The 26,986-nt window shown below is 43.4% G+C and overlaps 1 protein-coding gene across 4 annotated transcripts in view; it reads left to right on the forward strand.

The window, feature by feature from the left end:
• Positions 1 to 26,986, forward strand: part of PIK3C2G (phosphatidylinositol-4-phosphate 3-kinase catalytic subunit type 2 gamma) — a 307,432-nt gene that overhangs the window by 15,086 nt on the left and 265,360 nt on the right. For all 4 annotated transcript variants that reach the window (XR_007776329.1, XM_050967900.1, XM_050967911.1 and 1 more), the window contains exons 5-7: positions 9,982 to 10,084; positions 20,598 to 20,668; positions 25,334 to 25,397. Coding sequence is in view for 3 of the 4 variants with exons in the window: in XM_050967900.1 (XP_050823857.1) it covers positions 9,982 to 10,084; positions 20,598 to 20,668; positions 25,334 to 25,397 (238 nt within the window). In the remaining variant the exon portion in view is untranslated. The remainder of the gene's footprint in view (positions 1 to 9,981; positions 10,085 to 20,597; positions 20,669 to 25,333; positions 25,398 to 26,986) is intronic.

Genomic DNA, 26,986 nt, shown 5'->3' on the forward strand with positions numbered 1-26,986 from the left:
CTTCCATTTGTTATCAGATTGAACTGTATTATAGAGCAGCTGATGCACCCTGTAGCCGAATCTGAAATACTTGATGATGCCTGGAATCAATTAGCTTTAAGTGAGTGGAAGTGTTGGGGGAAAAGAGCGAATACATACTAGTGTGTTAGCTAGGAATAGTATGGCACATGGCATTGCCGGGTAAATGAAGATGTAACAATTTATTATTCCCCCTCCTTTGTGTGTGTCCATTATCTACTGATGTTCCCTTTGGCTTTTTATTATGAACCACAGTGGAAACCTGGATTTCAAACATCCCCAAAAGTTCAGGGAATTTTATACTGAGGATTTTGGTTCATCCCATGGCTAATTGGTGAAATTCTGATTTGGAACCATGCTCCATTTCTGGTCTTTAACTTAGATTTCTCTAGGTCAGAAATTGTGAGTTGTCACAGGCTATGCAATTTTTTTTCCTTCTTACATTTCTCTTGTTAACAAATCTCTCTTGCACCATCTCTAGAGCATTGTTAGGATTAATCCTTAGTTTGTCCCTGCCTCTTCTCTCATCTTTAGTTATATCTTTCCCTCAGCCCATCTTGATGTATTGCAATTTCCCCTTCTATGATCTTAATGTATTGCTATATGTCAAGGCATAGGCACCAGCTCCGTGGGTGCTCCGGGGCTGGAGCACACACAGGGAAAAAATGGTGAGTGCCCAGCACCCACCAGCAGCCCTGCTGATCAGCTCCTTACCCTCCCCCACCAGCGCCTCCTGCCCATTGCGATCAGCTGTTCAGCAGTGGGCAGGCTGCAGAGCAATGGCGGAGGGGATGGAATGGGGCAGAAAGAGGCAGGGCAGGGGTGGAGTAGGGGCAGGGCCTGGGGCAGAGCGGGGGTTGAGCACCTCCAGGGAAATGACAAAGTCAGCACCTGTGCATCTAGAGCCCAAAACTCTAGTTCAAAGAAGTGGGAAATACTATTCTACATTCACTAGCTTTCCCGTACATTTCCAAATATTATTCACTTTTGTTCTTCTGGTTTTCAAAACTCTGCTTAGACTCAATCTCGCTTCGCTCTCTAAGAGTATGTGTATGTTGGACCTGCAATGTGTAATTTCCAGCTTGAGCAGATATACAAGTGCTTGCTCTGATTGAGTTAGAGTACTAAAAAATAGAAGTGTATCCACAATGGCCTGAGAAGCAGGAGGAGCTACATGCCCACATACCTACCTACGATCAGGATTGTACTCTGGTAATCTAGCTCGAGCCCACCGCTTGCACCACTGCAGCTATGCTATTTTTCACACGCTAGATCTATCAGTGCTAACTCAGCTTTACACCTTCTAGCTCACCTGTAGACATACCCTGAATCTCCTAGCTACCTGTTCAATACATTCCATCAAACTTGACCTCTTGTTTGTTTCTACCTTTTTATTTCTTGCCCTGTCCATCTCTGCCAGCTGAAGATTTTCCCTTTCCAAACCACTTGTATATCCTCTTTGTTTAAATCTTCCCTTCAGACTGTCCTTTGCTTTTTTTCCTCTTTAGCTTGTGAATAGATGCCTCTGCAAAGTGGTTTTATGATGTCCTTTATGAAAGATGCCATATAAAAATAAATTATATTGGGGGTTAAGCAGCTTGTGTTGAATAATTCATGACTACCACTGCCAGCAGCAAATCCAAAGCAGCTCTTGTTATGTGCCAGTAATGAATCAATCTTTCTTGCAAACTTTCTGCCTCTAGAGCTATAGGCCACTTGCTCAGAGCATTCCAAAGTGCCTAGTAAAACATACCACCTTGCTATATAAAAAGATGGTAGTTTATTTTTATTTTTTTTTGTTTATTGATCTGGCTGTTGTCAGTAAGAAGAACTGACTGCAATGCACAACCAGCAAATGAACATAGTCCAGCAGGTTTTATAAATGTTACTTTAAAGTTTCCTGTCTTTTGAAGGCAGGAGGGTTTAAGTTTGCCTTTCTATATTGCTGAATTCTGCTTTCTTTTTCCTATAGTGTATTTTTGTGTAATTATCTTGCTCCTAAATTCAGTGGTCATAGTAAACAGAAATGTAGAATAGAAATGAGCATCTCTGGTCTATAATTTACACTCTCATGCTGGCTTGTGACCTTATTGATGACATTTTTTTGGTTTTTTTTTTTGCCTTGTTAATTCCAGTCTCTGCTAATCAAGTCTTGACTAGAAACTAGTTTTTCCCTTCAAGTGAAGTTTAAACTATTAATTATAGGAAGGACAGAGGTATATTTATGTAGATTGGGATCATTAGAAGCTTGCATTTTGAGGTGAATATGCTCTTTATAAAAATAAGCCTCCATTTTCTCTTGTCACTGCGAATTAACGTTCTCATACAGTTCTCATATTTTTTTTGCTGCAGGATGGCTACCTTTAAATCTGTTATTGTGTGTCCAGGGAGATTGACGTGTTCTACAGGTTTTTGTATATTGCCATTCCTAATATCTGATTTGTGTCCATTTATCCTTTTATGTAGGGACTGTCCAGTTTGGCCAATGTACATAGCAGAGGGGCATTGCTGGCACATGATGGCGTATATTACATTGGTGGACATGCAGGTGAATGTACTGTTGATGTTGTGGCTGATCTGGTTAGGTCCTGTGATGGTGTCACTGGTATAGATATGTGGGCAGAGTTGGCATCGAGGTTTGTTACATAGATTGATTCCTGAGTAATTACTATGGTGCGGTGTGTGGTTGCTGGTGAGAATATGCGTAAGGTTTGTGAGTTATATGTGGGTGAGAACGGGCCTGCCTCCCAAGGCCTGTGAAAGCGAGGGATGAGTTGTAGATCACTGATGATGCATTGAAGAGGTTTTAGCTAAGGACTGTAGGCCAGTGCAGTTCTGTTGGTTTCTTTCTTGGGCTTGTCTTGTAGCAGAAGGCTTCTGGGAACATGTCTGGCTCTGTTGATTTGTTTCCTTATTTCCTCTTGCGGGTATCATAGTTTGAATGCTTGGTGAAGATCTTGTAGGTGTTGGTCTCTGTCTGAGGGGCTGGAGCAAATGCGGTTGTACCTCAACGCTTGGCTGTAGACCAGGAGTCAGCAACCTTTCAGAAGTGGTGTGCCGAGTCCTCATTTATTCACTCTAATTTAAGGTTTCGCGTGCCGGTAATACATTTTAATGTTTTTTAGAAGGTCTCAGTCTATATATAATATAACTAAACTAGTGTTGAATTGTAAAATAAACAAAGTTTTCAAAATGTTTAAGAAGCTTCATTTAAAATGAAATTAAAATGTTGATCTTATGCTGCTGGCCTGCTCAGCCCGCTGCTTGTCTGGGGTTCTGTTCACCTAGGCCGGCAGTGGGCTGAGCGAGGCCTGCGGCCGGGACCCCGGCTGGCAAGGGTCCGGCAGCCGGAACCCCAGACCAGCAGCAGGCCGTGTGGGGCCGGCGGCCGGGACCCAGAGGGCTGGGTATGTGGGGGGGTGCAGGTGACAGGGCAGAGGAGAGCCTGGGTATGTGTGGAGATGCCAGAGTCAGGGCTAGAGTTGTTGGGGGGTGGAGGGAGATGGAGTCAAGCAGAGGGCTGGGTGTGCATGAGGGAGGTACAGGGCTCAGGGCAGGGGCCTGGGGTGTGTGCGGGGCAGAGGGCAGTGTGTGTGTGTTGGGGGGTCAGGGCTCAGGGGAGAGGGCTGGGTGACTGCCCCCCTAAGAACTCGCAACCTCCCTGCTCTTTGTCTCCTGACTACCCCCTCCTGGAACCCCTGCCCCCCAGGACACCGCCCCCTATCTAAGCCTCCTTGTTCCTGGATTGGACCCTACCCCCTACCTATCCCCTGACTGCCCTGACCTTTATCCACACCCTCATCCCCAGCCAGACCCCCGGGACTCCCATGCCCCATCCAACCACTCCCTGCTCCCTGACAGGACCCCCAGAACTCCTGACCCATCCAACCCCCCCGACTCCCTGCCTGCGCTAACCCCTCTCCACACTTCTGCCTCCTGACAGGACCTCCAGAACTCTCAACTCATACAACCCCCCCAGCTCCTTGTCCCCTGACCACCCCCACCAGAGACCCCCCATCCTAACTACGCCCTCAGGACCTTCCTTGCTCCAGTCCCATGACTGCCCTGACCCCTATCCACCCCTCGCCCCTGGACAGACCCTGGGACTTCCATGCCCCATCCAACAACCTCTGCTCCTCGACTGCCCCCTCTAGAGACCCCCGCCCCTAACCACCCACCCCCCCATCCAACCCACCCTGTCCCCTGACTGCCCCCACCCCTTATCCAACCCCCCCAGCCCTGGACCCCTTACCATGAGGCTCCACACAGAGCAAGACACGCTGCTCTGCAGGAGCACACAGCCCCGCCCCTCAGAGTGCTGCGCACGGCGGCGGCAGAGCTCTGGTTGAGCGGGAAGCCTGTCTGCCTCCCCGTGGAGCCAAATGCTGCCCCACAGGAGTGCGCCGCCCCAACCCACAGAGTGCTGCATGCGGCGGCAGGGCTCCAGGAGAGGAGAGAAGGTGGGGGAGGGGCCGGCAGCTTGCTGCGCTTGGTCCGGGAGCACGGACCCCGTGGCTTGCCGTGCCCGGAGAGTGGGGCCATTTACTCACCCCGTGCGCACGGCTATGCTTCTGCTCCCTGCCCCTGCGGGGGGAGCGGAGGGCAGAAGACAGCGGGCCAGGCTGGGCAGGATTTTTTAATGGCATGCTGGAGTCCTGGCAGGCTCCAGCGTGCCATAAAAATTGGCTCACATACTGTCTTTGGCACACATGCCATAGGTTGACGACCCTTGCTGTAGACGATGGATCGTGTGGTGTGTGCAGAATGGAAGCTGGAGGCATGAAAGTAGGCATAGCGGTAGGTGGGTTTTCAGTATAGGGTTGTAATGTGACCGTCACTTATTTGTACCGTGGTGTCTAAGAAGTGGACCTCCCGTATAGATTGGTCCAGGCCGAGGTTGATGGTGGAGTGGAAGCTGTTGAAATTGTGGTGGAATTTTTCCAGAGTCTCCTTCCCATGGGTCCAGATGATGTCATCAATGTAGCATAGGTAGAGAAGGGGCATGAGTGGATGAGAGCTGAGGAAGCGTTGTTCCTGGTCAGCCATAAAAATGTTGGCAAATTGTGGGGCCATGCTGGTGCCCATAGTGGTACCACTGGTCTGGAGGTATATATTATCACCAAATTTGTAATAATTGTGCGTGAAGGTAAAGTCACAGAGCTCAGCAACCAGTTGTGCTGTGGCATCATCAGCAATACTATTCCTGTCAGCTTGTATTCCATCTGTGTGTGAGATGTTTGTGTAGAGAGCCTCCACATCCATGGTGGCTAGGATGGTGTTTTCTGGAAGATCAACAATGCATTGTAGTTTTCTCAGGAAATCAGTGGTGTCATGGAGATAGCTGGGAGTGCTGGTGTCGTAGGGTCTGAGTAGAGAGTCCACATATCTGGACAGTCCTTCAGTGAGAGTGCCAATTCCAGAGATGATTGGGCATCCAGGATTTCCAGGTTTATGGATCTTGAGTAGTAGACAGAATAACTGTGGTTGGGGCTCTAAGGGTATGTTGATTTGTTCCTATGTTAGTGTAGGGAGTGTCCTGAGTAGATGATGCAGTTTCTTAGTATAGTCCTCAGTGGGATCTGAGGAAAGTGGCCTGTAGAATTTGGTATTGGAGAGTTGTCTGGCAGCCTCCTTTTCGTAGTTAGACCTGTTCCTGATGACAACAGCACCTCCTTCATCAGCCTCTCCTGCAGCAAAACAAAATCAGGACCAGACTTCAACTGCTGAGCTTCAGTTCATTTGCAAATTTTGACACCATCAGTTTAGGATTAAACAGATTGTGAATGGCTAGCCAACTACAAAAGCATTTTCTCCTCCCTTGGTGTTCGCACCTCAACTGCTAGAAGAGGGCCTCATCCTCCCTGATTGAAATAACCTCGTTATCTCTCGACTGATTCTTGCCTGCATATTTATACCTGCCTCTGGAAATTTCCACTACATGCATCTGACAAAGTGGGTATTCACCCACGAAAACTCATGCTCCAATACATCTGTTAGTCTATAAGGTGCTACAGGACACTCTGTTGCTTTTTACAGATCCAGACTAACACAGATACACCTCTGATACTTAACTAATGCACGTGACATCTCTTTAAGATGACTGTTTGTTTTTTATCTCCATTTTATAGATGAGGTAACAGCTGCACAGAGAGCCAGGTTTTGTGGGGTTCTGCACCCCCTTTATATTGCTTCAAGAATGGACCATTGATAGTCTGTCAGTACATAATAAACTTGTGACAAATAGAACATCTATTTTGTGGACAGCTACATCTATTCTTTCTTATGACCTGAACTAGATTTTAAACTTGATTATGTTTTCCTCAAAAGTCATTAACCCACTCCATCTATTCATTCATGCCCCAATAGCTGCATGACTAAAAGGCTCCTCTCCAAACATTTGTGCAAAACAAAATCCATTCACACTAATATTTGCAGAAAGGAAAATTAGAAAATTATAGGAACATGGTCAAGAGATTCAAGATTGATAAATATGTTATGTGTAATGTTTCCAATTGTTCCGCTAGTTGTAATATAGTGTGAGGGTAAGGCAAGAGGGGAGGTGTATTCCACTATTGACTTCTGCAAGGGGAAAAGTGGGTGTGAAGGTATTTGAAGGAGGAGTATGAGGATGTGTTGCCTATAGGAAAAGAACTGTCGTTATAGACTTGGGGCTGGTAAAGGGATGATGAAGTCAAGAGTAGTTGGTGACAAGGGAGCAGTGAGGCAAGATGCATGGGCAGAGCATCAGGGCTTGATGGGAAGTGACAGGAGAGGTGTAGGAGCAGGTACAGCCATGCAGAACCCCAATGGTGAGGATGAGGAATTTGAACATTGTATGGAAAGAGAGAGGGAGGCAGTAAGGGACTGGGGGGTGTGGGAGCTGACAACAACAGTACAAATATTTTATTATTTCAATATAATAGCTAGTGCTTTTGCACTCTAACTTTTTCTTCTAAATCTGTACTGTACGCTTTTAACATTAAGGAATCTTGCGAATGTGCAGAAGCATTGTCAAAGGACCATGCCCTAGGTATTTATTTCATCAGATAGAAATAGGTTTCTCCTTCTGTGGCCTTCAATGTCTGTCACAAAATGCCACTTCTGCAATTTTACCTTTTGTGGTTGGAAATGGGGAGCTTGTGTTTTTCCTAATTACACTGTGGGATATGTGTAGAGCATTTACTCATAGAAGTCAGAATTCCCCAGAAGTCTGAATCCTTTGTAATTATCTCTGACAGCCATGTAGTGTGCTAGTTAATGATTTAAAATTAACCTTTGTTTTCTATTCGACATCCCCATGTGAGATGCAGTTGTTCCTAGTATGCTATGTGCACATTCTATACAGGACCGGCTCCAGCTTTTTTGCCACCCCAAGTGGGGAAGCGGGGAGGGGAAAAAAAAAGGTTAAAGCCGCAATCGGTGGTACTTCGGTGGCAGCTCTACTGCGCCGCTTCATTCTTCGGTGGCAATTTGGCGGTGGGTCCTTCGCTCCGAGAGGGAGTGAGGGACCCACCGCCAAAGACCCGGATGTGCTGCCCCTTTCCATTGGCTGCCCCAAGCACCTGCTTCCTTCCCTGGTGCCTGGAGCCAGCCCTGATTCTATAAGCCCCTATTTCTGTCATAGGTTCATAGGACCTGTGTTTTGGGAATTAAACCCAATAAATCTGATTTCAGCCCCTCCCAACAGAACTCTCTTAGATATGGATAGACCTACTTGCCATCTGAATTTCATGCCTTCCCTGATGGTTGGTAAATCTGAAAAGAACCTGGTCATGGGCTGGCTGGGCCTTTGAGGCAAGCTAGGCCTAGCCTTGTCCATGGTTTAGCAGCTACCCCTGAGCCTCACTGAGCTGGCAATGCAGGACTAATTAGTTAACACAGCTGGGTGTAATGGGGGCTTAATTAGAAAGACTAACCCCAGCTGTGGTAGTGAAACAGGCAGAACACTCCTTAAATAGAGCTGGGAGCTCAGCAGAAGGGGAAAGAGTTTGGAGGGAGAAAGAAGGGGTGTGCCCCCCTGGGAAGAGGCTGAGATACTCACTGGGATTAGACTAGCTCCTGGGTAGGAGAGCTCAGAGTTAGGGCCTGCAACGAGAGAGAGAGACCCACAAGGAGTAGAGAAAACTTCTGGGGGGGAGGCAAGATAGAGGCAGGAGGATCCCCAGAAGTAAAGCTGAAAAGAAGCAGGAGGAGAATCCTGCTGGGAAGAAGTAAGATGAGAGGAGCTCTGCAGGGGCCAGAAAAAGGGGCCAATAAGCAGTGGAATCTGAGAGGGGCAGGAGAACTAGTGATTTAGATGTTTGGTTTAGACTTTAAGTTGAACTTTTTGTTGTTTTGGATGGGGAATAAGATGTTGTATGACTTAGCCGGAGGGCCAAGCCACAGAAAACAGAGGGAGTGGGGAGAAGGTAACAGGCAGGAACTGGCCATTGCAGTCAAGGAAGTGGCCGCCAGGGGCAGACAAGAGGCAAAGTCCCCTGCAATGCTAAGTCCAGGCACGAGAGGGCACTCCAGAAGTGGCAATCAGTACTGCAAACCTGTTTCTCCTACTTGGCCCAGGGAGCTCTGGAACAGCTTGCCATGCTGAAAAGCAATATAAATATGGATCAATCCTTCTTGCTGTCATGTCCAGGAGCCTGAATGAGGCAACATGAACCTGACAGAACATGCACTGGAGATGTTACTGATGGTGCATGTTAACTTGTTCCAATAATAAATTTGTCATTGTAGAAAATCGATACCGCTAAACCCTAATTTTTTTTTAATTTGAAGAAATGTTCTGGCTTATAACTGGGAATCACTGGTGCATTATTTCGCCTAATTTTTTTAAATGATAGCCAAAGGAACAGTGTTAACTCTACATAAAATTAGAAATACCAGGCCAGACTCTCAGCCCAGGGGAAGTCTCCTGTGCATTGATCCAAAAATGCTAAAAGCACTGAAAGCTACTCTAAAGAAACACAGGGGGACCTGGGGATTCTCCTGACAGGGGAATCTCCCTGCTAGCATGAAGATTATTGGAGCACTCTAGGTGGAGACAGAGTACCCTGCACTCTGGGCAGACCTGTCCCTATTGAACCATTTCAGTTGATGTAAGGTAGAATAGCCTTGAAGCTGCTTGGGCCCCTGGCTGGACCTATGATTAGAGGAGGTCGGAAACTGACTTACAGCCACCTTTGCCTTCTCCTTGTCAGTGGCACAATTTGAGCTTTGGAACTTGTGAGAATCAGGCCCCATGCTCATTTATGTATATGATTTGCAAATATAGATTCTTTTCTACCCAGCCTCTAAAAACCAATTAAATACAGCTACACTTTTTTCATCCAGTATGTTCTATTTAGTTATGTATCAAGACATAGAAATAATACAAATTATCTACTGTCTATCGCACAGGCAAATATGGTCTCATTATTTTCCTCATAACTCCCTTTACTGTCTGTACCCATCTGTTGCCTCTTGTCCTAGATTGTAATCGTCTTGGGGCAAGAGCCATTTTTAATTCTATTTGTACAGTGCCTAGCACAATGGGATCCTGATCCATTACTAGGGCTTCTAGGCACTATTGTAAATAAATAATAATACATTATGTCCAGGGTGCTTTGACTATAACCCATAGTAATTTGAGGTTTATGAACAAACAGGTTTTAAAGAGAGAGTATGGAAAGATCTTTTTATTTCCATCTTTCTTCCTTGTCATTTCTTTACAGAACTTGCATGTTTTAAATCAGAGCGTCAACTCTACTGATGATTCTATTAATCTTTTTCCATTCAGCCCTTAAAAACAAGTCATGGTGAAAACTTCACAATCCTTTATAGAAGCAATACACTGTGTTTGTGTAATACAACCTTGTTTTGGATGCATAGCGGAAGTTGCTGGAGCCTGGTGGAAAGTGTGTGAGAGAATAGGGAATAATGATTTTTTTTCTTTCTCCCCCTCCTTTCCTACCACCTTCCAAATTGCAGCGATCATGCTTTGGGCAGTCATGAGAGTCTTCGCAAGGCAACCACCTCCATTCAGCTTCGTCTACAGAAAGGCACCAGCTATCAGCAAAGTTTGGCTCGAACGGTGCGTCACTTTTTTTCTTGTTTCTTTCAGTATGCCTGAGGAAGTGAAATCTCTCCAATCCTTTCCTGTAACCATCTGCATTGATAATCAGAAAGGGCTTGTTTGCTTTCTTGAGTGTACATTCAAATGTAGTTCATCATTAAAGTAACATACTCTGAGTCTTTCTGCTTCTCTCCTCTAGTTAGGCTTTCTTTATCCTTTTGGTAATCCTAGAGAATACTTGAACATGAGAAGAGCAAATGTTACCTTTGTTAGAAGAATTCAGCTTTATTGGAGTTGAACTATAGTTATATCAGCTTGTCATTTTTTTTCCCCTGGCTGATCCTTGTACATTTTTGAAACATATTAAGGGTAAAAATCCAACACAAGATAAATCAGATCCAGATCCTGGTTAATGAAATTCTAAGTATTTGTGTGTGCGTAAGAGAGAGAGAATGTATTTCTGCTGAAGATATAGTCTTATCGCACTTTAAATTTGAAGAGATTCTCATTTAGATTATTTGTGATTCAAGTACCTAGGAATGGATTATTGAGCTTTAATTATACTGATCCATGCTGCTAGATGTGAATTTTATTCCCTGTGGGCAATCTTGAATTCCTTCAAAACCAAACTTCACACTACAAAGGAGACCTTGATGTTTTAGGTGGTTTTGACTGGAGATGGGTTGCCTTTATCCACAGGTAGGATATCTGCCTAAAGGAGGAAATTGGAACTACTAGTCCAAGTCTGTGAAAATTTGGATCAGATAACAGATTTCTAATACAAAAAATAGGGTTTCTTTTCTTTCCAGTTCTGATATGTATCCCGCTAAGATTTCTCAGGTTCTGTGTAATTCATCAGTTGCAATACTGGGGGGAGAGGGAGAAGCCATGAGGCCAAATATAATATGTTTTAAAATATCTTTTCTTTTGACTTATTTACCTTTTTAACAGATAAAATCAGAAGAGACAGTGCTATCATATACAGCAGTGGTTCAAATTATTTGCACTTTGCATTACCAGAGTATGCAACAAGTGTTGTTTTTTTTTTGTTGCAAGCAATTGAAAATATCTGTAATTGAGATTCCATTGGTAGCAGAAGGACTGATGGTTCAGGAGATCGGAAATATATGATAGAGAGGCTTTCATCACCAAGTCACCATTTAAAATTTGGCTCAGATCAGTGGTGACCAAAAATAATTAACATCTCACTGATGTCAGGTGATCTGTAGAAAATGGGTTGATGGTTTGTGAAGCTTTTATGGAGTGGGGTAAGCAACTCACACACTGTATCCCTTCTGCTGTGCTGTAGCAGATGTCTGGGGTCTTGCAGTTTGGCTTCCTGTTGTTGGAGGAATCAGTGACACTGAGTCAGGGTATTTTAGAGCAGATTGCTTTATTTATACCTGCACACCAGTTCTGGGACAGAGGTGGTCACAAATATCATGCAGACAGTTCCTTCCTTCAGAAATCTCAGCCCAGTCACCAATGCCTGGCTCCCACGAAGCTACCCTGCCCCAAGAACTGACTGGCTTGGCAGGCAATGATCGATCCAGCAGGGACTGATTTATTGCATCTAGTCTAGATGCAATAAATCAACCCCCGAGCACTCTCGCGTCGACTCCTGTTCTCCAGCGCCGCGAGAGGTGCAGGCAGAGTCGACGAGGGCGTGGCAGCAGTCAACCCATCGCAGTGAAGATACCGCAGTAAGTCGATCTAAGTACGTTGACTTCAGCTACGTTATTCACGTAGCTGAAGTTGTGTAACTTAGATCGATTTCCACCCCCCCCCAGTGTAGACAAGGATCTAACATAGAGCAAACTTCCTTGTGCTAACGTAGCTCCCCAAGAGAATCTGCTTTACAAACCTAACAATATATTTTTTTACAAGGCTAAAAACATGTTTGCACACTAATAAAAAGAAAAACGTGTAAGACTCTATGTAAGAGCACCATCTAGTGCTCCTGCTATAACAATACTTCTCTATTGCACAGAAGATTTGAGACTTAATTCACTTTTCTAAAGTGCTCTGGGATCCCCAAGTATGGTTAGCTGCCTGGAAAGAGGTAGGCGTGGAAAGCTTTTATCTATCATTTTAAAGCCACTAGGTAATTAAATATTGTCCTTTGAAATAAATAGTAGCATAGTCATGGAGTTGCCTCAGATTACACACAACCTTCACTTCTGCAAGTTATTCAGAAATATACTGCATGTGTGACTCTTATTGCATAATTACAAAACTGGCAATCATAGAAACATATTCTCACCAGTAACTGCACACCGCACCATAATAACTCTAGCTCAGGAACCAACACATGCAACAAACCTCGATGCCAACTCTGCTCACATATCTACACCAGCGACACCATCACAGGACCTAACCAGATCAGCCACACCATCACTGGTTCATTCACCTGCACATCCACCAATGTAATATATGCCATCATATGCCAGCAATGCCCCTCTGCTATGTACATCGGCCAAACTGGACTGTCTCTACGGAAAAGGATAAATGGACACAAATCAGACATTAGGAATGGCAATATACAAAAACCTGTAGGAGAGCACTTCAACCTCCCTGGCCACACTATAGCAGACCTTAAGGTGGCCATCCTGCAGCAAAAAAACTTCAGGACCAGACTTCAAAGAGAAACTGCTGAGCTTCAGTTCATCTGCAAATTTGACACCATCAGCTCAGGATTGAACAAAGACTGTGAATGGCTTGCCAATTACAGAACCAGTTTCTCCTCTCTTGGTTTTCACACCTCAACTGCTAGAACAGGGCCTCATCCTCCCTGATTGAACTGACCTCGTTATCTCTAGCTTGCTTGCTAGCATATATATACCTGCCCCTGGAAATTTCCACTATATGCATCTGAGGAAGTGGGTATTCACCCATGAAAGCTCATGCTCCAAAACGTCTGTTAGTCTATAAGGTGCCACAGGATTCTTTGCTGCAATCATAGAAATGAAATTGTTGACTAAAAATTCCAAATCATTCTGGTGAAAAATCCACTGGCCTTCCCACCTTGATTCATTTAAATGTCAACAGAAAGGGAAACGGTTCTGGAAGACATCTTCCTTAGGAAAATACAAAGAAAGGTGATAGTGTTTCTTGTAGATATGGTATAACACTAGGACAGCATGACCACTTGCCTAGTACTGCTTACATACAGGTAGGCATATGACAATACTAAATCTGTCCTCAGCCACCACATACCTACTCATTTCCAACTGAAATATCAATCTAAATGCAGAATTGTACCTACAGCTTATAGTTCATAAAGTTATTTCTTGAGGGCTACACTTCCTATGGTGACAGGCAGATCCTTCTTCTCATTTGTCAGATCTTTAACTTATTCCTAGGTGCCCAAGCCTAGATGTCCAGCTGAGTTAGTGATCATTTTATGTGTTCAGCATGTTGTCTTTGAGAGGTGATAGGAACAGTGCACTGCAAGTAGGAGGGGGCAACAGATCCAGCGTTGCGTTCATATTTCACATTGTTAGCTAATCATTTGCAATCCAGAGATGTGACATTAGACTCCTCAGACCAAATTCACAGCTCATATAAGTGCATGCAGGGATAAATTTGCTCTATTTTGTTTACTTTGCAACAAATAGGTGCTCTGATATCCCATAATTTTAGTAGTAACCACTTGAGGGAAAGAGTTTAGATTCATATTGAGGCGTATGTCATAATACAGGAAGACGATCCTTCTACCCACTTCCTGAAGATTCATGCGTCTGGTGAAGAGCTCTTAAAAATCAGATTTCCCCCCCCTAAAGCTTTATCGAGCCTATTTAAGTGAAACAAAGCCAATAAGACACACACACGCATACAAAGGCAGGAAGTCTTAAGTAAGAGCAGCAGACAGAGGAAAAGGAAAGTTTTGTTTAGCACAATGAGAAGTGAGTATGTATGAGTTTATTTGTAAACTGACAAGTTTATTTGTAAAACGAGGACGTTATAATTCCTCAGAGGGCCAGTAATAATATTCAAAATTGTTTAGTAAATGCAGCCAAAGACTTTTTTTGGTAAAGGTGCATTTTTTTTCCTTGCATAGGAAGCTGGTATTTTATGATGTATTCAGAAGGAAAGAGGAAATTGTCTTGAGCCAAGGAATGAAAAAGCAAGAAATGTGGCCTCAGATTTTTCCTTGAAATCATAGGCTTTTTTCAGCCAGTGGATGACCTTTTAATTTGGTTGGTTTTTTTTTTTTTTTTTTTTGAGAGATGAGTTTTACCAGGCACAACTCTCTTGAACAAGACCCTTTAGTACTTGAATTTTCTAGATGTTAGATTCTCATTAGACCTCCAAATAAAGCCTGTGTAGAGACCATGGAGTTAACAGTTATGCTGTAAAAATATTGAGACCTAATTATATTGTCTCACAGAACAAAAATTTCCATTGAAGTCAGTGGCAATTTTGCATGTGAAATAGCAACAAATTCATCATCTTGTAGCATATCCTACACTTTGAGATCTTGAAAATGGCAAATATTTTATGTGGGTGGGGAAGGTACAGTATTTTCCTCACAAAATGATGAACATTTAGAATAGTAGTAAAATACTCCAGGGGATGGGACGCTGTATTTGTTCTTTGATCTTGTGTTTCACAACTGCTGTATTATGTATACAACTTAGGATATTTAAAAGTATTGGTTGACCAGTGGCTCCAAAATGCATCCACGTAAACTGTAACGGGTGAAAAACTTACCCCTTCTTGGGGTTTGGTTTCAGTCATGTAAAGATATCTGAATGAGACAGCACAAAATCTAGTCCAAGCCTCCACCACAAGTTTAGTTGCCTTCGGAGTTCCTCTCTGAGGAGTACTTAGCCAACACCTGCTATTCCCTCTCTCTAGCAAGCCATTCTCATGTACCTAGCATTTTTTTGAGGGCGGGGGGAGAGGGGAGAATATGAATCTTCAGGAGGACCGAATCCTCGCCTGCTATATAGGGATTTTCAGGGAAATGCTACCAACCCTGGAGATCATTTTTTGCTAAAGTGGAATGTACCAGCATTAATGCTGATAACATTGTAGTAGAAGTGTTATGTTAATGCATGTGTAGTTACAATAAAAATATTTTCAAATTGAGAAAAATAAATTCATTGGCATCTGATGGTAAGAGATGCATTTTTTGTTTCCTAAAATTTTTGCATATTTAAGAAACTCTTAGTGATATAATGATATGGAAGTATTTTCCTATGTTGAATCATCCCTCATCCTGCAGCAGACCAAAAATCTTCGTCCCATTAGTATGCAAAAGCCTGCTCCTTTGCTGTTCTAATTTGACAGGTCTAAATTAGGCTTAATATACTGCAATGCACTATGTAGACCAAGCACGCAGTAAGTGCAGCTCTTGACATTTAACACTGCAGAAATAGTTACAACTACCAGGTAGAATTATTACTAACAAACAAAGTAATTTTTAAGCTTTGATATTTTAACCAGTTAATAACAGTCTTGGAAGATAAGTTAGTAGTGATCAGGATGTTAGAAAACATTTGTTGTCTCAAGGCATTCGCTAATCAATAATGTACAGTAGGGAGTCATCAGATATGCTGACTTTTTACAATACGTTCAAATAAATTATTGATCTGCCCTTAATGATAACTGACATGAATGTGAGATCTCCAGGCCTCAGTTACTAATAGCAGCTGAGAACATTAACAGCTGTAGAGCTAGCGTAAGTCACCGAACCAAAGGTCTCCTCCAGCCCTAAGGAATCCTTGCAACAATGGACTCACATAAGAAAAGAATGGGTTTTGCTTGCAGGCAGAAATGTTAACCAGTGCAGCAGGCGCAGAGGAAGCTATAATTGAACAGATACAGGCTTTATTGTATTGCATACTATTAAGCTGCTTCTCATAAGACCCAATCCAATGGTGAGTTGGGCCTTCCTCAGACATACTGCACACCCTCATATTTAGGGCTCCACCAAATTCATAGCACATTTTGGTCAATTTCACAGACATAGGATTTTTAAACTAGTAAATTTCATGATTTCAGCTATTTAACCATGAAATTTCATGGTGGTGTCATTATAAGGTTCTAATGCAAAAAGGAGTTTTTGGGGGAGGTTGCAAGGTTATTGTAGGAAGGGTTTCTGTACTGCTACCCTTACTTCTGCACTGCTGCTGGCGGCAATGCTGCCTTCAGAGCTGGGCAGCTGGAGAGTGGCAGCTGCTGGCCAGGAGCTCAGCTCTGAAGCCAGAGCCAACCACCAGCAGCAGCTCAGAATTGAGGATGGCATGGTATAGTATTGCCACTTTTACTTCTGCACTACTGTCTTCAGAGCTGGGTGGCCGGAGAGTGGTGGCTGCTGACTGAGGGCCCAGCTCTGCAGGCCGCAGCGCAGAAGTAAGGGTGGTAATACCATACATGCCATCCTTACTTCTGCACTGCTGCTGCTCTCCAGCAGCCCAGCTCTGAAGGCAGTGTTGCTGCCAGCAGCAGTGCAGAAGTAAGGGTAGCAGAACTGCAACCCCTCCTACAATAATCTTGCGACTCCCTCCCCACAACTCCTTTTTGTGTCAGGACCCTACAATTGCAACACTGTAAAATTTCAGATTTAAATAGCTAAATTCATGAAATTTACAATTTTTAAAATCCTAGGTCTGTGAAATTGACCAAAATGGACCGTGACATTGCTGGGGCCCTACCTCTGTAACATGTTTTGAATGCCAGGGTCACAGTGGTATGCCCATGGTTGGACTGCCAATTTTGGTCCCAGAGAACCAGCATAGTGTGGTGGGACCACATCATACTAGAAACCTGAAATGAAGACCAGTGTCTGCAGAAATTAACAACAAGGAAGGAGACCTTCCTTGAGTTAGGCAAGAAGCTTGCACCAACCCTCCAGCACCACACCACTCAATTTCAGAAACCTGTACCAGTACAGAAGTAGGTGTCTATTGCCCTTTGGAAGCTGGCAACATCTGACCGTTACCCATCAGTTGCCAACCATTTTGGGGTTGGGAAATCACCTGATGGGGCGATGGTTGTACAGGTTTACCAGGCTATTAGAACTGAGATCCACCCACAGGTGGTTGCCATTATCGTGAAATTATATTGGGTTTTCAGAGGGGTTTTCTGATCTGTGCAGAGATCATTGATGGAACACACTTCCCTATACTTTACCCTCCGAAAGGGGCCAGTAAATGCATGAACCACAAAGGCTACTGTTCACGGTTCTCCAAGGCTTAGTGGGCTGTAGGGGCAGTTCATGAACACAAATGTTAGGCATACAAGAAAGGCTCATGATGTCAGAGTGCTAATTGCTGCAGAGGGAAAGAAGGGAATTTATTTCCCCCCAAATGAGGTGAGACTTTACAGTGGTTTTTTTGTGCCAACATTGATTTTAGAGGACCCTGCATATCTGCTCATACTGTGGCTCATGGAGCCTTACCCCAAAACTGCCAACCCAAGAAAAAGGGAATTCAACTACAGGCTGAGTAGCTGCAGAATGGTGGTGGCATGCACCTTTGGGCATTTGAAAGCACGTTAGTGAAGCCCCCAGACCTGTCTGGATGCCAACATGGTTCTGATTATTATGGCATGCTGTGCTTTATGTAACATATGTGAGGCTGAAGAGGAATACAATCAAGTGAACAGAGGACACAACTGCTTTCCAAAGCCTGTATCGGCAACCTGATTTCAACCATGTGCACAGTGCTCCTGGTTCCCAGCAGGCCTGGGAAATTTGTGGTGCTGGATGCTTGCATATAATGGAACAGAGGGGAGCCAAAAGGTGAATTGGGACTGTGCCACAGTCTATTGTGCTGAGGTCAGAATCATAATGCTGTTTGACAAGCTCAGTAGAGCATTTCCATGTACTTCTATTCTGAGAAACCTCAGTGGGTTTTGATCCACTGCAGTTAACTGGGTGAGGATGGACCCTGATTATTAACACCTTTGGCTGTGGTTTTGTGCTGTGGACAAGGGCGGCTCCAGGCACCAGCACGCCAAGTGCGTGCCTGGGGTGGCAAGCCGCGGAGGGGGGCGAGCGCTCTGCCGGTCGCCGCAAGTTCAGCAGGCAGGCTGCCCTCGGCTGCATACCAGAGGACGGTCCGCTGGTCCCGTGGCTTCGGCGGATCTCCCGCAGGCTGCCGCTGAATTCGTGGGACTGGGGACCTCCTGCAGGTAAGTCGCCAAAGGCAGCCTGCCTGCCTTGCTTGGGGTGGCAAAATACCTAGAGCCGCCCCTGGCTGTGGAGTCTAAGGCCTTGGCTACACTTGAGAGTTACAGCACTGTTAGTGGCTTTATAGCTCTGTAACTCACTCCCCGTCCACACTGGTAAGGCACATACAGTGCTGTATCTCCTTGGCTACAGCGCTGCTTGTACTCCATCTCCAAGAGACGAATAAAGAGAATAGCGCTGCTGCTGCAGCACTGGGGCGCCAGTGTAAACAAGGAATAATCTTAGTACGCTGTAACTGACCTCTGGAAGCTTCCCATAATGCTTTTAAGTAAAGATTACTCTTTGTTTTGTTGTGATGCCTCTCTTTGTTTTATTGTGAGCTCTGTGCTCCCAAAGCTGCTTATCAAAAAAACAAACACAGCTAGTGTTTGCTGTGAATGAGCAGAGGCAGGCAGGGGGCTCCCTTTGGAACGCCCACAGCTAGTGTTTGCATGAAAAGAGGGGGAGGGAGAGGGCTTGAGGAGAGAAACGGCATGGCGTGTGGGAGAGAGGGAGCAGGGGGTCCATTTCAGGGAGGCTGCCTATCAGCTGCTGTTTGCTTTCAGTGAGTGAGAGGGGTGGGGAGGGGGTTGGAACTTGCAAGGCAGCTGCTGACAGTGTGTCAGCTGCAAAAATCCTCTCTCTCTCTCTCTCTCTCTCTCTCTCTTCCCCCCCCCACGCTCCCTATCACACTCCACCCCACCCGTTGCAGCCACTTGAACGCTGGGATAGCTGCCCATAATGCACTGCTCCCAATGCCGCTGCAAATGTGGCCACGACAGTGCGCTGGCAGTTCTCAGTGTGGACGGACTGCAGCGCTTTCCCTACTCAGCTGTACAAAGACAGGTTTAACTCCCAGCACTGTACAGCTGCTAGTGTAGCCATACCCTAAGGCATTTTAATGCCATCATTGAGCAATGTTTTTGTTTCATGTTAACTGCTCTGTTTTGTGTTGGTTTGTTGGTGGGGCGGGGGGGAAGGGGGAGGAGCTTTAAGCATTGTTACAGTAACTATACAGGTTTTGGGAGGGACTTACACATTCCTTCCTTACAATTCTGTCTGATACCATATCTTCGAGTTCTTATCAAGTGCTGTGCATGATTGCTCACATGGCATGACTACTCCCATTTTTGCCAGTGATAACTGTTTGGTTGGGGAGCCATTAAAGCACTGGGTGTCAGGTATCTTCGCTGTTACTTTTGTTTCCTTTGTATTCTTGCTTAATTATCAAAGACATAAAGATGTTTCAGTTAACTTGCCTTCTGATTTCCATTGTCATGCTATGGACAGTTATTTCACAGCATACTTCAAGGCCCTATAGTCAGCAGAGATCTGGACTCGGCAGTGAGTCAGAGCTGTCTGTGCAGAACACAGGCAATGGCAGCTTGCTGGCTGAATGTTGGGAACTACCTTGCTTGAAAGGCAGAGATTCAAGAATCAAAGGAAGGCGGGAGGCCATTCATGGGGCTGGAAGAAAGAGTACCTCTGATGGGTGGTGGGGTGGCCTGATCAGCAGAATCTGTGCAGGTAAAGATGGTGGGGAAAAGTCTCTCTCTGGGGAGATGGCAAAAGTGTGTTGGATTTTGACCCTGTTTATCAGTAAACATGGCTCCCATCCCATATGTCACCCATATGACTATAATCCCCAATGTATTCCCTAAAAGGAGGAGGAAGCAGATGGCGGGAGTGGGGGTGGGAGGAGTATGAAATGTCTTCTACTTGGTGTAGCATGCAGGAGTGGCTTTTCCTGAGAGAATGTCTTCTCCCTATACTGCTGGTTGAGGATACGGGCTGGGATTTCTCCTCTGTCAAAAAGGCAAGAACCTGGAGAAACCAAAATATAATCTTAATGTGAAAGATGGGCACCAAACACAATTTCAGATCAAAATATCCTGAAGTTTGAGTGTGCTTGAAATCTATGACAAACTAGGAATTTTTTCAAGTGGCTCCTATTTTTTTTTAAACTCATGCAAGAAACCATAACCTTGAGCCATACTCTTCCTCAATCTGGGGGTGTTAAAAAATCCAGGACTGGATTGGAAATTTCTGGCCTCAGCCTTTCTCTATTTGCAATCAAGTCTTTATTTGAAAATGCACAAAAGTGATGAGGATTTTACTCAAGATGAGCTTCTTACTTTCCAAGGTCAGGCTGGTGGTGTGACCAGCTTTAAAAGTTTATCTAAGGGCTCAAGAACATGTAGGCAAGGAGAGGAAGGTTTTCATCAGTCTTCAGTAATGGGCCAAAAATAATGAAAGAACATACTGACATTATGAAGCACCAACCAAATTTGTACCATTTAGATGCTTCATACCAGCAGTTATGTAACTCTTTATATGCTCCTTTCTCTACAGCTTGAAGATGACCAAAGTCAATTTAATGTGAACCAGCTGCTACAATATACATATATTTGGAAGGTGTCCAGGTAAGAATGTTAGTAGTTGGAGTAGCTGTGCTTGATAACCATATATATTTGCTATCAGCACCTGGATGCCCTGGGGCTGTGATTTCATCAACACTTGTAAGCTAAGCAGAGCCAGGCTTTGGTTTGTACATGGATGGGAGAACTACCAAGACAACAGAGGGTGCAGTATGAACCATTGCTGGCCTTTCAATAAATGCCAGTTCTTCCAATGAGTCAGTATTGAGCCAATTTTTGCATCACTATGTTAGTGGTCATGATGCTATTGGAGGTGCTTCTGACAGTAATTACTGAAGTCAGTAGATACTGATCTTTGTCATGTGACTGAAACCCTGAACCAGGCCATGTGACTGGACCAGCAATTAAAGCATTTCTATGCATCAGATTCTTATCACAGTACTGTCTTTGAGATGAAAAGAGAAGCTGATGTCTTGTGCTCTTGTATTCATTGGAAGTCATGCAGAGCCAGGTTGTTTTAACTCTTGTGCTCTGGCTAAATTCTATCTAAGGATGGAGATTACAGCAAGTGAAGTAAAATGAGCTCAACAGGTTTTTGTTTTTGTTTCTGTTTTTTTTCCCCTTCTGTCCTCACTGGTTGTTTGGTGAATGGTCTGCTTTATTGAACTATATTTTCTCCCTGTCCCTTAATGTTGAGCATGTATGTGACATTTTCATTATAGATTCTATCATAAATAAAAGAAAAATTCTATTTTCTCCAGTTTGCAACAAAATGACTTTCTGTGTATTTCAGTATAGTCAGCTATAGTGCTCTCTGCCATCCATAGCATTTTTACAAGCACAGTGAGTGTTAACTGTGTAGTTAAATCCTGTTATACCTAGTCTTGTTAAAATAGCAACTCACTACAAATCGATGAGAATGGTGTTATGTAGAGAAAAATTATCATACAGCATTTATAGAAGTGTTTGGCTCTTAAAATTCTCTCTTTATGAACAGGAGAACTTGAAAATTACAGCTGGGAGAAAAACATCCCCTCCCCCACTTCTCCAAAGTTCCCTGGATTGAAGGAGCTGTAATTTTCTCATGCTGCTGCTCATAAAGAGAGACTTTTTTCAGAGCCTAATACCAATATAAATACTGTGGTAATGGGTTCACTCTTCATAACATAGTCTTTGTAACCAGGTGCTATTTTAACAAGGGTAGTTATAACAGGGTTCAATATAGCTCTAGGGCTGATGTGTCAAAGACACCCAGATCTCTCCTAGCAGATTAGGGTTGGAAGAGAGCCCAGGAGGTCATCAAGTCCAACCCCCTGCTCAAAGCAGAACCAGCCCCACCTAAATCTTCCCAGCCAGGGCTTTGTCAAGCCAGGCCTTAAAACCTCTAAGGATGGAGATTCCACCACCACCACCTCCCTAGAAAACCCATTCCAATGCTTTACCACCTTCCTAGTGAAATAGTTTTTCCTAATATCCAACCTAGACCTGCCCCACAGCAACTTGAGACCATTGCCTCTTGTTCTGTCATCTGCCACCGCTGAGAACAGCCTCGCTCCATCCTCTTTGGAACCCCTCCTTCAGGTACTTGAAGGCTGCTATCAAATCCCCCCTCACTCTTCTCTTCTGCAGACTAAATAAGCCCAGTTCCTCAGCCTCTCCTCATTAAATTATGTGCCCCAGCTCCCTAATCATTTTTGTTGCTCTCCGTTGGACTGTCTCCAATTTGTTCATATCCTTTCTGTAGTGGGGGCCCCAAAACTGGATGGAATACTTCAGATGTGGCCTCACCATTGTTGAATAGAGGGGAATAATCACTTCCCTCGATATGCCGGCAGTGCTCCTACTAATGCAGCCCAATATGCCGTTAGCCTTCTTGGCAACAAGGGCACACTGTTGACTCATATCCAGCTTCTCATCCACTGTAATCCCCAGGTCCTTTTCTGCAGAACTGCCGCTTAGCCAGCTGATCCCCAGCATGTAGCAGTGCATGGGATTCTTCCATCCTAAGTGCAGAAGTCTGCACTTGTCCTTGTTGAAACTCATCAGAGTTCTTTTGGCCCAATCGTCCAATTTGTCTAGGTCACTCTGGACCCCAACCCTACCCTCCAGTGTGTCTACCTCACCCCCCCCCCCGCTTAGTGTCATCTGCGGACTTGCTGAGGATGCAATCCATCCCCTCACCCATCAGTGAAGATGTTGAACAAAACTGGCCCCAGGAACAACCCCTGGGGCACTCCACTTGATACCGGCTGCCAACTAGACATCGCGCTGTTGATCCCTACCCATTGAGCCCGATGATCTAGCCAGCTTTCTATCCACCTTATAGTCCATTCACCCAATCCATACATTTTTAACTTGCTGGCAAGAATACTGTGGGAGACCGTATTGAAAGCTTTTCTAAAATCAAGACATATGACGTCCACTTATTTCCCCATATCCGCAGAGCTAACTCTCCCTCCACTTTCACTGAGCAACTTTTGAAGGAGTGAGGAATATTTAGCTCTTATATAATAATAGTTAAATCTGGTAGTGTTTTTCATCCATAGATCTCAAAGTGCTTTATAAAGGAAGATAAATATCACATTTCCCATTTTACAGATGGGAAAATGAGGCACAGACAGGTGAGGTGACTTGCTCAAGGTCACCTTGAACTATATGGGATGTTTTCAAAAGATCTATTTAGTTTCTTACAAACACAAAGCACTTCGTAAAAAACACAACTCTTGTTTACAGTCTGCTTCTCTTTCCCTTCCAGTATTTTGGCTCTTAACCCACTCATTGGTAAACAGAGGTTTCCTTTCCTCCTGCCTATACCAGAAGGAGATTTAGCAGTGGCCTTTTTATGCTAGGTCTTCACTGCAGAGTTAATTGGAGTGTATCTAACTCCTTGAGTTAAGTTCATGTGAGAGTGGGCATACTGCAAGCATATGATCTGCACAGAAAAATTGTATCAGTAGCTGAGGAGTTGTGTTTATTCAGCATGTAGCCTCTACCACCACTAAGGCCATCCAACTCAAATTGAAAGCACTAACACAATTGAGTTAAAGGATTTTGTGTGTGGACGGGACTTGAGCTGGAGCAACACTTGAGTTATAACTGGAGGTAACTCTGCAGTGAAGACTTGGAAATAAATCACATTACACGACAAGATGCCCTCCTTTGCTATTCTTAATAGCAGTTTCTGAGTGGGCAGCCGCATCATAATGAAATGCCACAGGGCGATATTTGTGTCATGATATGGCAAAATGAAACAACATTTTTGTCCCAGGAGCCAAATTGGTTAAGATGGTCACGCTCTACCTAGCTCCCATGGAGAATAATGAACACATGACTTCTTTAGCTGCTATTATCTGGCCTGGGATGAAATGATGAGAATGAGCTGATACCTTACCCTTGCAAATCAGCAGATTCCTCTTATAGGCAAGTGGGTAGCTAATGAAACAGATCAGTATATCCACTGGTAGGTCTACACCTCCATCCCTCGCTATAATGAACACCCAGAGTGAAATTCAAACTTGGGGTAAATCCCTGGACATCAGTGGAATTGTATTCACTTAGGCCAGGGCTAATTTTGGCCCAAATTCCTCAACATCAAGATGCTGTTAAATACAACATGCTGGTTTCCCTGATGAGTGTTGCTAGATACAGTTTTTTATTAGCATATTAATAAATGGCCTTTTGGAAAGGAAACCTGGCAGCACGCCACAAGAAGTTCAGCTGTCAGGAAATTAAAAAAATGAATGCTGTAGTGTATGTAGTATATTACTCTGCATTATCATGTACAAGTTTGAATAGAAATCAACATCTGAGAGTGGTTCTCACATTTTGCTGCCTTATGTTGCAAAACTGTCATATATTACCTGATGTGCTAATGTCATTGGATCCGTGGATATACATTGGTTCTAACATGATATATACATGAGCAACATATATTACAGGATCGAGGCAGGAACAGACTCAAGGGATAGAGATCTACACTAGGTTAATGTGGGTTACATCAGTTTCCCAAGTTCAGCCTGAATGGAGTAGAAAAGTAAAGCCACAACATACATATTAGAAAGTAAGGGAAATCATTGAAACTGAAATCATTTGAAAAAATTAAATGTCTAAATATTAGAAATATAAGTAATTACTTAAATTTATGATTATTATTTCAACACTGTCCCTTTTTAAAAATGTACTTTTCTACACTAGTGATCTGATTCAAAGTTTATAAAATTCAGAATTATTTCCAGTCGTTTTGCAGACATAGGACTTGATTATCCATAGATTTCCACCCTATTTTCAAACCTAGACAGCAAAGCACTTAGGTCCATCTCTATTCAAAAAGCATTTAAGCATGCACTTAACTTTAAACACACACAGTCGATGGGACTTAAGCATATCCTTAGCTTTAGGCAGATGCTTAAGTGGCTTATGTTTCTAAAAAGTAGGTGTAAAATGCCACCAGATTGGAATGGTAGCATTTTAAACCTACTTTGTGCAAGGGTAAGTGACAACATAAAGGTAGTGACTTGTCAGGTCCAATATTCTTTGAAATCTATATAAGCACTTGTCTTGATTCTGAATTCATATTTATACCAATGTAAAATCACTGTGGCCAATGAAGTTCTTCTTGATTTATAGTGCGAGGTAAAAATAATGCCCACTTTCTTTTTCTACCTACCACTAACTGAATGTTGATTTTTTTATTTTTTTTTTAATTTCCAGGAAGAACCTTGTTACATTTATTATGAAATATGGAGGTCAAGTGGAATATCTACTGCAAAATGAGGTATTTGTTCTCAGCCTGTTTTGCCAGAAGAGCATTAGCTTACTTGTGAAAAGTCTCTAATTATTAGATTAATCTGCCTGAAACTGAATTAAAGAGGACTCTTAATTAAAGCGGTTTAAGCTGTTTTGGAAAGGATGTGGAAATTTTAAACTAAAATTAATGACATCTAAATTATGATAAATACTACAAGATTAAAACATTCATAGTAACAATTTCCTAGTGTTGGGGAACAACAAAAGCATCTGAGGCTCTATTTTGAGTTAGCACCCAAATATTTGGATCTAGTTTTATTGTAATCATGTGAGTCTGCAAAATTTGCCCCTCCCCCAATTCTGCAAACACTTAAACATGTGTTTCAGTGGTACTATCACATGCATAAAGTCAGGCATGAGTTTAAGAGTTTTTTTTCAGTATCAGTTATAAACATAAAACTTGAGGGGGTTCCAATCTAACCCTAAAACAAAGATGCATGTTTAAATGACAGATAATTTGGGAAGGAATGAAGAAGACAAATAGGTTGAGTTGAGATTCTGGAGGTGGTGCAGACTCATCTTATTTTTGGTTAAACTAGTTCTTCCTTCTTTCATTTATGATTTGGGAAATGAAAGAAAGCACAAGACCATGTTAGATCACAGAATATACTTATGCAGCAGCTTGGTGCTATTACAGTTTGATGCAGTAGAGTTTAACTGGTTGTGTTAAAGTAAGGAATTCTCTTTCAAAATATTATGCGCCAGAAAAAAAACACAACCAAAAATCTCCATCCTGTTTCAGGGTACTAATCCCCCGCTGCCCCAGATTTCACTTTTTCAAGATTTTTTTTGTGAAGTAGATATTGCCATTTTGAATTATGAAAAATTACCAAAAATTCCTGCAAAAGAATGTACCTTTGTGTGAAAATCCTTGACTTTTCTTTTGTGGGACTCATCATCTGTTCAGTTGCAGCCTGGGCTGTGTTTTAGTGCAAGGAAATATGTGCAATGCAGCCCCATAATGGCATTCCAAGTCTTGGTGACCATGGGACGTAGATCAGCAATTCGGGACTGAAACTACACAGCAATTTCAAGCTAAGGCCCTGATCCTGAAAACACATAGGTATTTGCTTAACTTACACATGAACAGTGTTCCTTTGAACTCAGTGGAATTACTTATGTTTGCGAAGTTAGGCACATGGCTAAGTGTTTACAGGACTGTGGTCTGAGACCCCAATACTGCAGCGTCTTAAACTTTTATTTATGTGAGAAGTTCCATTAAGTTCAGTTATACATGTGTGCTTGCAGGGTTGAGACCAAAGCAAAAAAGGTTCTAAACTGGAAAGGAGCTGTGCAAAATGTTAATCACACAATTAACTGCACTCCAAGCTCCATATCCTGCAATATATACTGTGAATGCAGACCTCTGCACCTATATAAAACCCCTGAGACATCCCTTCATCTAAGATTTTTACCTGGAGTTCCTGGCAATCAAAGGCTAATCAAACCTAAAGACTAGTCTAGACACCACACAATCATTTGTTGCAGTCTACAAATATTTGTAGTTTACCCTAGCGTAAACTCATGATACTTAAATTTTATCATGAGTTAGTTAAC

The sequence above is a fragment of the Gopherus flavomarginatus genome, chromosome 1 (assembly GCF_025201925.1).
Source record: "Gopherus flavomarginatus isolate rGopFla2 chromosome 1, rGopFla2.mat.asm, whole genome shotgun sequence".
Taxonomy (NCBI): domain Eukaryota; kingdom Metazoa; phylum Chordata; order Testudines; family Testudinidae; genus Gopherus; species Gopherus flavomarginatus.